The 17,325-nt window shown below is 40.7% G+C and overlaps 1 protein-coding gene across 1 annotated transcript; it reads left to right on the plus strand.

Moving 5' to 3' along the window:
- The first annotated feature begins 3,510 nt into the window (after positions 1–3,510).
- LOC120720563 lies at positions 3,511–9,299 on the plus strand. The gene is made up of 2 exons (XM_040010288.1): positions 3,511–3,810; positions 3,999–9,299. The coding sequence occupies exon 2, from the start codon at positions 4,758–4,760 to the stop codon at positions 9,297–9,299; it is 4,542 nt and encodes a 1,513-aa protein (XP_039866222.1). The 5' UTR covers positions 3,511–3,810; positions 3,999–4,757.
- Positions 9,300–17,325: the final 8,026 nt, after the last annotated feature.

The raw sequence follows: 17,325 nt of genomic DNA on the forward strand, positions 1-17,325 counted from the left end.
AGCAGCTGCCCCGCCCCCTCGCTCAGTCGCTTAGTGCCTGGGCTCGGATCATACCAATATCAGGGGGGATTCACGCACAGTCGTAAATTCCCACAGTGTGCACTATGTGCTTCGAATATTGCTTGCACTTTTTGTTTTATACAGTTGTCAGCCAGGCATCTAACTATGAAAAAATTACACTCCAAAATACCCCGGGCTTCTGACAAAACAACCCGGGCTTAAGCCCAGTAAGCCACCCCCACGCTCCGCCCCTGTGGTGAATCACGAAAGATTGATATCAAACTGATCACTTGACCAATATTACGTTACTTGCTCTTCAAGTGAATCAACAAATGGCGAAATGAAAAGCCGAATAACAACAATGCTGTTTCTTTAGAGAGTCTTAGCTTACATGTGTTTATTTCATATTTTCAGTTGTTTCCCTCCACAGCTAAATAAATCGGTTTCAGTAATGCACTGATATACAAGAATGGACATAAGGGGCTTCTTTCAAAGAAAAAACTCTGGTAGATGTTATTTTATATATTATGCTTTGTATGTTGTTCAGTATATTTCTATGCAAAACAAGAAGAATTTCAATACACAGCAGTATATTCACAGTTGAAACCAGATATTTACATACACTTTATGGAAAACACAAGAACATTTTTTTACTGTACAACACCAATTTAGAGTAAACTTGTTTTGTTTTGGATAAATAAATATTGAAATATCTTTTGAATTAGTTAAATGTCAGAATAAAGAGAGACAGAGCTGTTTATTTTTTATCACTTTCATCAAATTTAGGAGTACATATACACTAAGATTATTGTTAATTAATAAGAAACTCCAGGCGATTCCATTCTGAGCTGAAGAGGCTTCTGATTGGTTCGTAGAGTCCATGTGAGTAAATTGGTGGCACACCTGTGGATGCATGTAAGGCAAAACACAGAGCCTGTTTCTGTGACATGGGAACATCAAGAGATGTCAACCAAAACACCTGGAAAAGAACTGTGGAGCTCCATAAGTGTGGCTCAATTTTGAATACAATTTGGTGCCATTTGCAATTAAGAAATACAGACAGTTTCTCTCTTTACTCTTAAAGTTAACAAATGTGTTTTTATATTTATCAATCTAAAAAAAATAAACATTTAGTCTGATTTGATGTTACAATTAAAAAAGTGTTTGTGTTTTGATCTGAAGAGTACATAAATATGTGGTTTCAACTGTATATTTGATGATTGTCAGCACAAAGAGGGAGAGAGAGGAACAGAGAGAGAGAGGGAGAATGAGGACAGAACAGAGCTGGAACAAGAGCAGGTGAGACACACATGTTAGTCAAATGGTTGTTTACCAGAAGTATCACCGTATCATAGGTACTCATGTATCTTGTACCTAGTGTTTCTTTTTAGGTTTGTTACTTTTCAAATTCTATATTTATTAAGTTTTGCAGGCTTGTTTGCACAACAAGGATAAATAATTATATAAACTTTTCTCAATCTAAATAGTGGACTTTGGTAGAATTAAAAAACAAGTGTAGTGCAGGTCTATGATGATTTTTAGTGCTGCTATCATCTAGTTCTGATTCTGGTTCTGTCTTGGTTAAATCCCAAGTAGTCCTGATTTTGAACTGTTGTAGTCCTGTTTTAATTCCGGATCAGTTCTGGGTCTGGTTGAATTGGGGTTTAGTCCTCGTGTCTTGATGCAGCCCTGATCTTGTTCTGCCTTGCTGCTTAATTAAAAAACTAGTTTAAGGTGTCCTGTATATGTGATATATATTTTTCCCTATATGAAGTCATTCTTTTTTGAACAAAACTCAAAACAGAGCCTATTAATCTTTCAGTCATTTCTAACCCCCCCCCCCCAAAAAAAAAAAAATTCCACATGCATACTACCCTTTAGGGCTAAGCCCCGGATGTTTCAAATGTCTGGCTCCGCCTCTGGCAAGGAAGCAGCCAGAAGCTCCACTGGGTCCCCAGAGCTCGCCTGAAACTGACAAGCCAGTTGTTGCAAGTGGAGCAACAAAATGGCCGTCGAGTTGGATAGACAAGACTGAGTGGCCCTGGCTCTGTGCAGCTTGGCCAACAGATAGTCCATCACCCTCAGGTCCTTGTTAAGACATGCAGCCCTCTCCAGGAAGGAGCCCGAGGTGCGACCAGTGGTGCAGATCCACTACGTGGAGTGGGCCACGGGCAATCTGCTCCTGGCCATAATAATAATAATAATAAACTTTATTTATAAAGCACACTTAAAAACCAAGGGTATGCCAAGGTGCTTAACAAGTAAGATAGAGTATAGGAGGAGGATAATAGAAATAGGACCAAAGCAAGTACTAAATATGCAAGCAGATAACTGTCACTAATACATAGGAAAGCAACAGGTACAGAGCAAACAAGAATTTAAATGACCATAAAAGTGCATGATATAAAATCATAAAAGAAATATTAACTAGAGGGAAAGGCAAGATTGAATAAGTGGGTTTTTAATCGTGATTTGAACAGTGCAATGGAATCAGATGCGCGGAGGTCGAGAGGAAGGGTATTCCACAGTACCGGGGCAGCCAGAGCAAACGCACAGTCACCCCGGGACTTCAGTCGAGATCTGGGTTGGGTCAGAAGTAGTTGAGTGGCAGATCTGAGTGTTCTAGCAGGAGTATGTGGTTTGAGAAGCCATGCATGGCAGCAAACTGTATGCAGGCAGGGGACCATCGATGCAGAGCACCATTGGCCTCAAACTCCCTGCATACAGGTCCTGAAAATCTGGAAGCAGTGGCTGCGGCAGAGTGACATCATTAAACGTTGAGGTTGCTGTGGCAGGGACCTCGGGGAGGGCCAGCTCCAGTACTCCAGGAAACACTGTGGGAAGGGCCTAGCAAATCAGCAGGCAGGGGAGGAAAGCCCGTCCACGGGCCTGCATGCTCTGCCTTCACTTCAGTGGAAAACACTGACTCTCAGGTAAGCTAACACAGTGTGTTAGGTCTTTGTTTCTTTTTTACTGGTGTGTGAAGCGCTTAGAAAGTTAGGCAACTTAACTGCTGAGCGAATGAGTGGGGCCCCACTGGCTGCGTAAACCTGCGAACCACAGGCAATATGCCAGACAAGAACCCAGTTAAGTAGGATGGAGAACTCTCACTCACCACAGCGAGGTCCGACTGGCATGTAAGCCGGCAGACACGGGCAATACACCAGGGGAACACAGCCTACAGGAGCCACTCGAGCACAGCAGCTTTGATTGCCTTAGTTTTTAAAGGGATAGGGGCTCGGGGATAGGCAGCGTCCAGGGAGGCTGCCGAGACAGGCTCCCACGAGCGGACACCACTGCCACACACACACGTAGGTACCACCAGTCAACCACAAACACAAACCAGTGGAGATCAAACAATCACTGGTTTCACATTTGCACGGTAGTTTTATGCGTAAGCTATGGGGTGTGGCCGGGCTAGCTGAGCGTCTTAAAGAAGTATCCACACACCACTACCTGTGGGGTGGGGGGTGTAACTGTCCCTGAGACAGTTAAAATAAAGTTGGTTATTTTGTGTTTCTGTGATAGATTCATGCTTAATTTAGTTCATTTATTTATAAGAGTAAGATGATAAAAGTGTAACATTAATTAAAAAACATGTCTAAAATATGTGATTACAAAATATGGGTTTGTTAAATATGTAAAGTGCTGTAAAGTTTGTATGAGGTAAAGTTTGTAATTGTCACATGACCAGAGTTTGGTTGAGAGCACAATCACGGCATTGTGGAGCTAGCATGGATACGTGGCTACAGATGCATCTACAGCCTCAGCGTTAATGTTATTCTGCATGTGGTCCAAGAGGCGCACACGGTATGGTTTCATGTATATTGTTTGTATAATGTTGCATACGTGTTCTACAGTGGTAATGAGAGGACATTTTTGTGATATCCATTATTGTGCATTTTCTCTGTTCTGCTTGCACAAGACTGTTTATGGACACTGATATGAGAGACTGATAAGCTCAAAACATTTATGTTGTAAACTTTGTGTTTCTTCAGTTTTCACGGTGTCTGAAGACAATAAGAGTGAGAGAGAGAGAGAGAGAAATAAATTTCCGAAGACATCAGTATGATGCGTGGCCATTCTTTGTTGGACCCCTGTAGTTACAGTGAAAACGTACCGCCAACGTGGCTGGAAGTTCGACGTTAGAAGCAATGCATGTTCCAGAATAAGAAAAGAAGAAACGTTCTTGACAGCGCAGTGTGTGTGGTTCGAGAACACAGCGGAAAAGAGGCTTGCAAACTTGAAAAGAGGAAACACCATTATTGGCGCCTTGGACGGCAACGACCACGACTTCACCAATAGAGGGCGACATTGACCATCATAAACTACAGCTCTGCAAATCTCTGCCGCTGCACACAGCAAGAACTGTAAAATCCCTGGCGGTCTTCAAGGAAAAGATAACGGCTCTTCAGTCAGCGCCAGGTTGGGCTGTGATATATCCACAACTTCATGGAGAGGTTTGGAGTTTGGAGAGGTCTATTAAAATAATAATTTATTTTGTATAAGAAAGGTACTGAGTTAAAGGTAACCAACCTGTCATTATAGCCAAAGTGTTCCCTTTTATTTTTACAAGTGGTGTTGTTTAAAATGTTCTAATAATGTTTAAGAGTTCAACTTAAAAGAAGAATAACAAGGGGTGTAGTTAAGCAAATTGTTGCAAGAATCAGATTGTACTGAGAATTGTATATTTGCCAGGATCGCATGTACATATAGCAACAACTTGTTTATGCAGCAGGTTTGCTGAAACATGTACAATGTCAGTAAACACAGAAAAATCACATATTGAAGAATGCAGAGAACAAATTGATTCCCTTAAGGAAGAGCTAAGTAGATTGAATGAACAATTGAAATTACAGACTGATGATGTCGAAAGAGAGAAATTGGATTTACTCATAGGTGATATTCATGCTAAAATAGAAATCAAGCAGATAATGTTGAAGAAGCCTGCCTCTAATACTTCAAGACTAGAGCCCAGGAAATCCTCAAGGGAGCGAAAGTTAACGCCCAAAATGCTAGAACTTAAGCAACAAGAGTTTTCTCAGAAGGAGAGTAAATTTATCAAACTATATGAAAGCTGGAAAGAAGAAGTTAAAGCTACACGTTCCAAACTTAAAGATGAGTGCTCTGACCAGGAATTAGCTGACATGATGGATACTGTCGAAGGGCTAGAGTCACAAGTGAAAAATACATACGAAGATATGAGATCGCAGTTAGCCCCTTCTACTGAGACTAGAAGAAAAATTGATTCCTGCACAGCAGTAACAGCGGACTTGATGAGAATACTTAAAGTACGTATGAGTGAAGTGGGGCAAGAAGAGTTTGATGCTAAGGCAGAAAATGCGAGACTTCACATGGTGCTAGACAGAGAATATGCTCAGTCAATATTTGGGACTACAATCTCCCGACCTTCTGTACGTAGCTGCCGCTCGAGCTGTTTATCGGAGCAGCAAAGCATCAATGTAAAAAAGGCAGAGTGTGCTGCACAGCTTGCCGCGAAGCAGGCCGAGATAGAGATGGAGGAGGCTATTGCTACACAAAGGCAAGAGCTTAAAAGACTAGAAAATCAGCGAGATCTTCAGGTAATAACTGCAAAGCTAAAGGCTTATTCTCAAGCAGATTCAAGTGAAGCCTGTGGAGAAGACAAAAGCGCACACAGTGCGGTAGTCAGTTGTCCTCCATTAGCTCCTGAAGAAATCATACCAGAGCAAACCTACAAGAATAATAACAATGAACAACCAAACAATAATAACAATGAGTCATTGTTAATGCAAGCCTTGCATGACACAATGGTCCTCACCAGACTTCCTGCACCTGAGCCCCCAGTCTTCTCAGGGGACCCACTTAAGTTCTTAGAGTGGAGCACTAGTTTCAAAGTTTTGATAGAGCGGCGATGCACAAATCCAGCTGACAGGTTGTTCTACCTACGCAAATACATCAGTGGAGAAGCACGGTCTGTATTGGAGGGAAGCTTTTACAGAAAGGATGACGAAGCATATGACCAAGCTTGGGAAGCTTTGAATGCTCGGTATGGCCACCCCTTTATAATTCAGCGTGCATTTAGGGAAAAACTGAACAACTGGCCAAAGATTGGTTCAAGAGAGTCGCTTAAACTGAGACAATTCAGTGATTTTCTGACAGCCTGCAGCAATGCTATGCCATACATCAAAGAACTGCAGGTGTTAAATGACTGTGAAGAGAATCAAAAATTGCTCCAAAAACTTCCTGACTGGGTGACTTCTCGTTGGAATCGTCGTGTCACAGTGCAGTTACGGCAAAAAGAAGAATATCCAAGCTTCAAACAATTTGCTGATTTTGTTGCACAAGAAGCGGAAGTTGCATGCAATCCTGTAACATCATTTCATGTCTTGAAACACACTGAAGAAAGGTCAGCTAGAGACATAAAGCATCCAAAGGCTAATGCATACATCACAAATGTGAAAGCATCAGAGAGAACAACCACAGGATACAGCGGAGTGGAGAACAATTCAAATGAGCCTGATATAGAAAGAAAAGCAAATGCTTTGCCATCAAACTCAGTCACATGTATTTGCTGTGGAGAAAACCATTCTATCCACAAATGCCAGACCTTTGCTAAAATGTCCGTGGAGAACAAGAGAAAGTTCATACTTGACAATAACCTGTGCTTTGGTTGTCTCAGAAGAGGACACAATTCAAAAGACTGTAAGCGCAAGTCGACTTGTGGGGTTTGTAAAAAACATCATCCAACAGCTCTTCACGAAGACCGTCCAAAGACTCCAGTGAACACATCATCACATAGAATGCAGGCAGAAGAAAACATATCTGCACTTTCTTGTTGCATGGACAGAGGAGATGGTGGGAGCACATCCATGATCGTGCCTGTGTGGGTTTCTTCAACCACCACTCCAGAGAGAGAGACCTTAGTGTATGCTCTATTAGATACACAGAGTAGCAACACTTTTGTAGATCAAGGGGTATGTGAGGAGATGGGGATGAGTTTAGAGCCAGTGAAGTTAAAGCTAACCACTATGATGGGAAGAGATTCCATTGTTCAGAGCGAAAGAGTTAGTGGGCTCAGAGTTAGAGGGTTTTCCTCCAAAAGCTTTATCAACTTGCCACTTGCCTATACCAGAGACTTCATCCCACTTGAACGTTCACACATTCCCACCTCTGAAACTGCCAAAAGATGGGAACATCTAATCAGAATAGCACAGGAGATGCCTGAGTTAATGGATTGCAAGGTCGGGCTGTTAATAGGCTACGACTGTCCTAGAGCACTGGCACCACGGCAAGTAATCGCGGGAGGTGACGAAGAGCCATATGCAATCAAGACAGACTTGGGCTGGAGCATTGTTGGCAGTTCACAAAAAATGGCAACATCAGCAGAAGTGACAGGCCTGTGCAATCGCTTATCTGTTAAGGAACTTCCACCCTTGACACCAGCCACCACCATCAGAGTGCTTGAGTCAGACTTCAAAGACACAGCTCCTGGAGAAAAGAGCATATCACAAGATGACATACAGTTCATGCAACTGCTAAATGAGAAAATACACCAGAATGCTGATGGGCACCTAGAGATGCCACTTCCCTTTAAGGCACGTCCTCAGCTGCCAGAAAATAAGCGTCTGGCTCTGGTGCGACTTAAGCACCTGAAAGGGAAGTTTGAGAAAAATCCCAAATTTAAGGACGATTATGTAAGGTTCATGGACAATGTCTTCAAGGAAGGTGATGCTGAAAGAGCTGAAGATGATCCCAGAGAAGGAAATATGTGGTATATTCCACATCAAGGCGTCTATCACCCGAGAAAACCGGAAAAAATCAGGGTTGTGTTTGACTGCTCTGCAAAGTACAGTGGCACAGCTCTGAATGATCACCTCTTGACTGGACCTGATCTCATCAACAGTTTGACTGGAGTACTCTGCCGATTTCGCCAACACCCAATTGCAATCATCTGTGATGTAGAGAAGATGTTTCACAGATTTCATGTAAACAGAGAGGACAGAAATTACTTGCGATTCCTGTGGTGGGAAAATGGTGAAACAAACACAGAGCCAAAAGAATATCGCATGAAAGTCCATCTTTTCGGGGCCGCATCCTCACCAGGCTGCGCAAATTATGCAATGAAGTATCTTGCGAGCCAAAATGAAAGGGAACATCCCACAGCAGCCAACTTCATCAGAAGTAGTTTCTATGTTGATGATGGGCTAATCAGTGTAAAAACTGTGAATGCAGCCACTGAACTAGTGAGAGATGTGCGGAAGGTGTGTGCAAAGGCAAGACTAAGGCTCCACAAGTTCATATCCAACAACAGAGAAGTCCTGGAGTCAATTCCACATAGTGAACGAGCTAGTGGAGCCCAGGATGTGGACACCAGCCATCATGAACTCCCAGTTCAGACTGTGTTGGGAGTAAGGTGGAGTGTAAGCAGTGACACCTTCTCCTTTAAAGTTGCCCTGGAGGAGAAACCAGTAACACGACGGGGAATTCTGTCCATTATAGCCTCTGTGTTTGACCCATTAGGCTTCTTGGCTCCTTTCCTTCTAATAGGAAAGAAAATTCTACAGGAAATGTGTCTAAAGAGCATTGGATGGGATGAGCCACTGCCTGGTGAATTGAAGCCACAATGGGAGAGTTGGGTCACTGATCTGAAGAACCTGCAGAGACTCCAAATCCCAAGATGCTTTGTACCTGAAAGCCTTGGGAAAGTCCAGAGAATAGAACTCCACTACTTTTCAGATGCGAGCAATCGTGGGTATGGTCAGTGCTCATATGTTCGGGTGATGAGTGAAGACCAAGTGCATTGCTCCCTAGTCATGGGCAAAGCAAGAGTTGCACCCACAAAAGTTGTAACCATACCAAGGCTGGAATTAACAGCAGCAGTGGTGTCCTCAGCAGTCAGCAGAATGCTAAAAGAGGAACTGGAGCTCAAAATTGACCAAGAGTATTTCTGGACTGATTCACAGGTGGTTTTGGGCTACATTAACAACGAAGCCCGCAGATTTCACGTTTTTGTTGCTAATAGAGTGCAAAGAATCAGAGAAGCAACTGATCCTGCACAGTGGCACTATGTTGACACCAATCAAAATCCAGCGGATCACGCTTCCAGAGGCCTCACAGTAGCGGAACTGATCAGTTCAAATTGGCTCATTGGACCTCATTTCCTGTGGGAAAGAGAGTTTGTCACACCAGACTCAACTCCAGACCTTCTGGTAGGTGATCCAGAGGTCAAAACGACACAAATACTACAAACAAAGGTAGTAGAGACAGGAACTTCTTGGAGAGACTCAAAAGGTTCTCAAAATGGCATACAGCAGTAAGTTGCTGGCAGCAACTAGCCAAAAGAGCCAGAATACAACTAGGAAATAGAAAACTATCGAAAGAGGGTGAAAGGCTCAATAAACCATCCACTCTTGGAACGCCCTATACATAAATTAGTGGTCCTAATAGAAAGTAACTACAATGTTCCAGTGGAACTTCTTTAAAACTGTGTATGGGGTGGTTAAAGTATTAGGATTGACTTGCAAGTTTGTCACAATTAACTACTGTTTGGTTCTGTAAATTCCTAGATTTATTCAAATTATTTACAGATTTCATAAATCATAGTAATTTGGTGGGAGTGTAACTGTCCCTGAGACAGTTAAAATAAAGTTGGTTATTTTGTGTTTCTGTGATAGATTCATGCTTAATTTAGTTCATTTATTTATAAGAGTAAGATGATAAAAGTGTAACATTAATTAAAAAACATGTCTAAAATATGTGATTACAAAATATGGGTTTGTTAAATATGTAAAGTGCTGTAAAGTTTGTATGAGGTAAAGTTTGTAATTGTCACATGACCAGAGTTTGGTTGAGAGCACAATCACGGCATTGTGGAGCTAGCATGGATACGTGGCTACAGATGCATCTACAGCCTCAGCGTTAATGTTATTCTGCATGTGGTCCAAGAGGCGCACACGGTATGGTTTCATGTATATTGTTTGTATAATGTTGCATACGTGTTCTACAGTGGTAATGAGAGGACATTTTTGTGATATCCATTATTGTGCATTTTCTCTGTTCTGCTTGCACAAGACTGTTTATGGACACTGATATGAGAGACTGATAAGCTCAAAACATTTATGTTGTAAACTTTGTGTTTCTTCAGTTTTCACGGTGTCTGAAGACAATAAGAGTGAGAGAGAGAGAGAGAGAGAGAAATAAATTTCCGAAGACATCAGTATGATGCGTGGCCATTCTTTGTTGGACCCCTGTAGTTACAAGGGGTCATACCCCGTAATCCGTACATAAAAATATGTAACGGAGTGTAGAGATAGCCTCGATATGACAGAGAACCTGGTGAGTCTCGTATGTTTGCAAATCGGATTGTGATTCACAGTCTGGCTGAGTATAAAACCAGTCAGGATACGATGTTTTGTTGGAAATGTGATTGTAGAAGCTGCTAATGATTTCTTAGCTGTGTTAGCCCTGTAGAAAGCATGCGCTCCCTGGGCTAATGCACCTGTATGTGAGGTTTTAGCTAATACACGATATGAGACACTTTTCATGCTTCATTTTATTTGCACTGAAATGTATTTTTGTTATTGAAATATTTTTATTGACCAATAAGAACTGTATAGATGAGTGATATGTGAAGACAAAAGATAACACTTAGAGAAATTTGATTTTACTTTAATTTTGTACAAATGGGATACAGAAACAATTTGTTAGTAGAAATATGTGTTTTATTTTACAAGTGATTGCACTGAGCATTTGTGTGTGAGCTGTTTTTTTTTTTTCTAGATGGAAGAAATCTGCTGCGAAGGACTGAGCGGTGTCATCTAAGGACTGGACGCCACTCGAGATGTCTACAAAGGACGCTCCCAATCCGAAGGAACAGGATTCACGTTTTTACTGGGCTCTCAGAGCGCCTTATGTTGCTACCTTATTTTTTGGGTCAGGCTTGATACCACCTAACATAAACTGACACATCAGAGGGAAAAACTGTGAACTAAAGACAATCCAAATAATGTTGAAATACTTACCAAATAGAGAACATTAAGTGCACTCCACTGATATGGACAGCGTACCTGGTACATTTGTGGACACTTAAAGGGACGGTATTGAACATTTTGAAGGGCGAATTATTGAGTCGAACTAAATGTTTGAAAGGATTTAAATGTTTTTGGTTCATGCCTACATTTTTGGGGCAATTTAAATGTTTCAAATTTTAATACACTCATTTTACTTTTTTTTTCCCTTTAAGTCGTCAGTGTCTCATTTTGAGTGGAGGTTTTTCCTGAAGCTGAGTTTCCACTGCCTGTCTCCTTATGATCCTAATTGAACCGAACAGAGTAGATTTCAGATACTTTTATTTGACCTTAGATGACAGATTACTGTGGATTTGATTATTTCTGACTACTCAATTAGAAAGGGTGACAAAAGCAAATAATTTATTTTTATAATCGAATTATTAGCCACAGTGTCGGCTCAACTATTGGTGATTATAGGACTAAACTGTTGGTACTCATTCAAAATATACTTATATATAAGTGAGAAAGCTCTTGGGTGTGACCCACAACAATGCTTGGATTCACTCACTCATTTCCCAGAATAAATAAAGTATAATATATGGTCAATCTGCGTGCACATAGTCTGTTCTGACACTGTGGCGAGAGGGGTTTTCACCCAAAAATGCTCCTGTGCAGTCCTCCAAGATCCTAACTGAGCATTACTGGAAGCAGATGATGTATACCGAATGCTGACTGGCTGATAAGATGGTTGAATTAAGGAAGGAGAGTAAAAGCCAAATTCACTGGAAACGGGAGAACCGCCAAACAGCAAATTTTAGACAGCAAATGTCTGTCCTTTGATACATCTTTTATGCTTTTTATACCATTCATGTTGCAGAAAGCACAGACATTTGCTCCAGTGGGAACTTTTCATTGTTTTTAATACATATTTTGAATTCCAGCTTTTTGTATATTATAATTTTGCTCTTCTCCATGGACTACCAACAGCACAAGCAAAAAGGTCCCACATATCAGTTGTACCACATTCTTTGTACACTGGCTCCATCTAGCAACAGTTCTCTGCAGGAATACAGGCAGCAGATAGCAAACGTGTTACCTCTGCTGGAATATAAATTCCACTTAAGCCACCACAAAGATACTCTTTCTACCTATGTAGTGTAGCTCTCTGACTCTTTCTCTCTGAACCCTCTGGAGGGGTCAGATGAATGTTGCCAAGCAGATGATAGTGAGATGACAGATCAGAAGTTTGAAGGAGGTTTGGAGAGTTAAGAGGTTCAGTGGGAGGACAGCACTTTGGCTAATTGGTTATATTCCCATGGGATTTGGGGGGAGGGGAGGCTGCAGGGGAGAGACATGACATCATAATGTCCAGGGAGAGGTAAAGAAAGAGGGAGAAAAAGGGAAGGGTGGAGGTCAGAGGGTTAACAAGAACACTATCTGCATGATGTCAAAAACTATTTATCATCGAGGATCCTGCTCCAGGCTCTGGCACTTCTATCTGGCTTATTCATCCCCCTTTAAATTTAATCACTCACCCTGAGATTAGGCTTTGTGGGGTTAGGGGAGGGAAAGGGGTAGGGTTGGGTTGCAGCACCTCCCACCCTGCTGTAGAGCCTTGCCAACAGATAACAATCTGTTGACGATTGTGGGGGCACCAAATCTTCTAAATCTTGCCTAACTTGGGTTTAGAATGGCCGTTTGCATCCACTGAGCTCGCCGCGACGTTTCGGGATACATTTGCCTTTTTCAGGCTTGAACTCATGTGTTTTGGCAGTGTAGTGAGGTCTTGTCCTGCTCTACTGCTATTTAAATATCCATGCATTTTAAATGACAAGTTTTAGCTTTTAACAAAACAACAGCAGCCCTGGCACTACAGCATCATTCATCATATGCAGGCTTTTACTGCCATCTCCTGGAGGAATGGAAGAAGGCGACAGGGATGCAATGCACAGGCCATTCCTGCTCCCATCTTTTGCACCTCTATTTCCCACCTGGTGTCGGCAAGAAGTCACCTGACTTAGTCACCTGATCCCCTTTGATCTCTACTTTTACCCTGAGGTCAGGGTTTCAGGGATTAGGGGAGGGGGAAGGGTTAGGGTTAGGTATGTTAGAAAGTGTTATTTAGTTTATTTCGAATGAATTCAGGTGCACTTTCCCAGGACTAAGGGGGAAAATTGTGTTCTATTCCTTTTTCATAAACATCTCCCACCAAACCAATCAATATAAAAAAAATGATCTAAAACTTTGACAATGAAGCTGAAATTATATTAAAAAAACAAAATAAACTTGCTTAAATCTGAAATCATAATAACTATAAAATAATGCAAATTTAAGAATCATTCTCAAGGTGCATTTATTCATAAGATGTTTTGTTTTAGGTGTTGGATGTCTTGCATTTTTTAATTAAATCTTTTCCTTTATATAAGCAAATTCAACACACACACACACACACAAATTAGTAAATTATAAAGTTAATAAAGTGAACTGTATACAACATCCAATATGAATGTATTTTTTGAAAACAAAAAACTGTTTTTTTTTTCTCTGTGATAAAAAATGACCACAAAATGTTTTACATTATACAGAAAATTTAACAAATTTAGGTTTTGGGTTTTTTTGTGCACCATTATAGTTTCTTTCTATTCTTCATTTTCACACTTTTTCCAAAAACGCATACTGTGAGGCCCAATTTGTCCATCAACACCAAAAAATACCAAATATACACAAAAGAAACAAGAAGAAGGGGCAAGAAGGAAAAACCACAGTTATTCCCAATCTTAGGGAGTTTAAAAATCATATTAACATTTACTTTAAATCGATAGGTATATTAAGATATACCTATCAATTTAAGAACAATCAACCATTACACAATCTGTTCAAACCATTGTGCCAAGCTTTCCCATCCAAATTCTCCCACAACATCTGCTGCCCTGTGGACCAGCCCAGATTGGTCTCCAGGTCCACAACAATGATTACACATTTCAAAAAGTATGGGCCAAATGATAGCTCGATCCGTGCAATCAGACATCAGACTGGCTAAAACTTTTGTTAACATCATTTTGCCTTCTGATCCCTTTTCAAAAACACTGTGGTATCCAAATAAATGACCTCCAAATGTCTAGTTTCAGATTTCAGCTTAATCGAAATATCATGAGAGTTGATAAACTCTCTAAACCGATCCTCACCATTACCCCAAGCCCATGTATTTTCATCCAAAAATCTCAAAGAGCACCTGCATAAGACACAGCATTTCTTTGTCCCATGGTCATCTCCTCCACCTGGAAACAATATCTGTTATCGCAGCAAAAATATATTTCTGGCACAACTTCACCTGCTTCCAAGGTGCATGGAGAGGATGAAATAATTCACAAAGCAGGAACTCCAGCAACACTTGAGGGAAGATGAACAACTTTAATAATTGACCGATGTGTTTCAGCTTGTGGCCTTCATCAGGGTCATGATGGTCAGATGACCCTGATGATGGCCACAAGCCTCACTTAACAAATGTGTAAAAATTAATTTTCAATTGCATATTTTGATATTATATAAGGCACTGACTTAAATACTCAGTGACGAGAGCCATGATGTTTAATTTTACATTACTTTTAATTTTTTTCTGTATTTTAATATTATCACACACGAGTATTAACCTGTGTTGCATTTTGCCTTTGTTTATGCTGATACTGTACTATGTTTACCATTTAGAAGCTAATGTAGTTCGTAGTTGGAGCGGTATAGGATGCAACGCGTGAGTTCACCTTCATTTCATATGCTAATGTATGCTTTAGCTTATCCTGGTTTAGCTCTAGTTGACACATGTACGGTCGCTCGTATGTCATTTCTGTATTATCAGAGCTTCTCTGTATGTTGTATCTGGTGCTTGTGATTGTTTGCTTTATAATACGGAGTTTGTAGCGGACAATTTGTTATGAGGATCGTTAAATGACGATCGTAGTTCGACCGGAAGTATCACGTTCCCGCTTGCTCTTCACAATAAGAGCATTATGGCGGAGTTATAATAGGGAAGCTTTTATTTTATTTTATGCAACTATCGGGAGTACTGTCGATAACTTAACCTCGCAGCAATGCCGTTCACTTGCACAGTTTAGGTAAAAGTTTTGCTACATTGCTCTGATCTTTATATGGTTATACTATATTGTATTATGTCTATATCTGAATATGTCACTTATCTATTCATCTTATTTATCATTTATTTGTATTGTGTATTTCCTTTGTAGAAAACCACACACACGCAACTGTTTTTACAGCCACAGGAACTGAGTTGTGACAATAAAGTGCCTCAAACCGAACCTCAAGCTCCTTTTTCCATACTCTGGGACATTTTGGCCTTAGGTGGTGTTCTGGCCGACACACCGGGGTAACCGTAGTGCTAAAGACTGAATCAGTGCCACAATCGTGCCTATCCCTGATATCTCCACTACGTAGAGGGAAACAAAAGTCCCTTTATGAGCACTATATCCTGTTGTGTATTTGTGTAGAGATTAGAATATTATTTTACTGTTACTATTCATAGCCATTATTATTACTGTTGCATTACTTATCATTTATCATTATCATTTCATTAGAGCATTTATTGAAACTGTTGATGTTACATTAAAGTCTGTATTTCAGGTGTGAGCATAATTACATAATAATCTTTCATTGCAGGTGCAACTGTAATCATGTTATCCATATTGCATTTTGTGCTAATTAAAGAGTTGAAGCTCGGTCAAGTTAATTAATGGTTTGAAGCTACGGGCAGCGCGATGTCTGGCCGATCAATTGAGAAAGTTAAGGTGACCTGGAGCCATGAAACCTGTAGAAAGAATAGAGTCCTGTGTGTGTTCAGCAGCCTGCTGCATTGGAGTTTGCCTGGTAACAGATGACTCAAACGGAGTCAGGAAGTATACTTCTAAAAGGTCTTTGTTTGTCGAATGAGGTCATGCACTGAGGTCAAGACACACATAAGTCTGCCTGCACACATACACAGTATATAGACTTGTTTTACTTGTAAACGGCATGCTCATGTTCTGTTCTGAAGTGCAGTAAGTGAAATAACAGGAAGCATCTGGCGGTGGCGGAGGAACAGAGGAAGGAACTGTTCTTTGCTATTAATGCTATTAACCAGACCTCATACCACAGGATATTCTCATTACTCTGGACGTCCTAAGTTCACACGGGAGTCCAGGCTTCCCGAGAACGCAGCACGATCGTTCTACAATTGCAATGGCAGTGTACTTGATGACATCACAGCTCTATCCCCTCTTAATTTAACTGTGATAACTATTTGCAATGAAAATTACACATGACATAAAAAGTACACATGATGTAGTAGATTTATTTAAGAAAAAAGTAGTTGTAAAAAGCATGACAATATACAAATAATCCAAAGTATTCAGAATACGTTACTCTCATTGAGTAACTAACGGAATACGTTATAAAATATACTTTGGGCCATGTATTCTGTGATCTGTAGTGGAATACATTTTAAAAGTAACCTTCCCAACACTGTAGCGTTGTCCTGTTAAAAAAAAATCCAGTCATTACCACACAGATAAGGAGCCTCAGTCATAACAGATGCTCTCTGCAACATCTGGACACAGCAGCTGTTTGACGCCCCTGCATTGTGCCACTGAAGGAAAAAGCACCCCAGACCATTATGGCGCCCCTTCCACTGTGGAGCATAGAAAACATCTACTTGTCATGCCAGTAACGTTGGAAACCATCAGGACCATCAAGGTTACATTTTTTCTCATCAGAGAATAAAACTTTCTTTCTCTCTTGCAAAGTCCAAACGGTCAGTTCTGTGGAGTTCAAGGAGACGAGGCCTTTGAAGACGACGGGGCTGCAGTCGGCACCAGTAACGGCCTTAATTTGGGTGGAGGATCATCCAGTGTAGCTGCCGTCATAGGCAACTCTCGCATTTAAGTTCATTTTATTAGATATGTAAGGTTGAAACAATTAGTAGTTGAAATAAGAAATAAATAAATAGTAATTCATGTTTTGTTAATTAGATTTATATGTTTAAATGTGTTATTTGTGCTAATTGTGCAATTAGATAGGAACCTTTTCTATAGTTCCGTCTGTTGTTGCTAAGAGGGATATTTTTTGGCTGGCACATTCAGCAAGCTAATTGAGAGATGAGCCACGAGGTTTGCACGTCCACAGTAAGATAAATAAAAGAGTGCCTTTTTTGGACCTCCCCACGACGTAAGGATTAAAGTTTTATTCCCTTTGAGTGAGGCCAATGAGGTAAATGTTTTCTTTTGTTTATTTTTGTTGTATGTAAATACGTTAGTGTTGCGTGATATTCTAGTGCAATTACCGCAGTGTG

Source organism: Simochromis diagramma, unplaced genomic scaffold, assembly GCF_900408965.1.
Source record: "Simochromis diagramma unplaced genomic scaffold, fSimDia1.1 OVJJ01000585.1, whole genome shotgun sequence".
Classification (NCBI taxonomy): Eukaryota; Metazoa; Chordata; class Actinopteri; order Cichliformes; family Cichlidae; genus Simochromis; species Simochromis diagramma.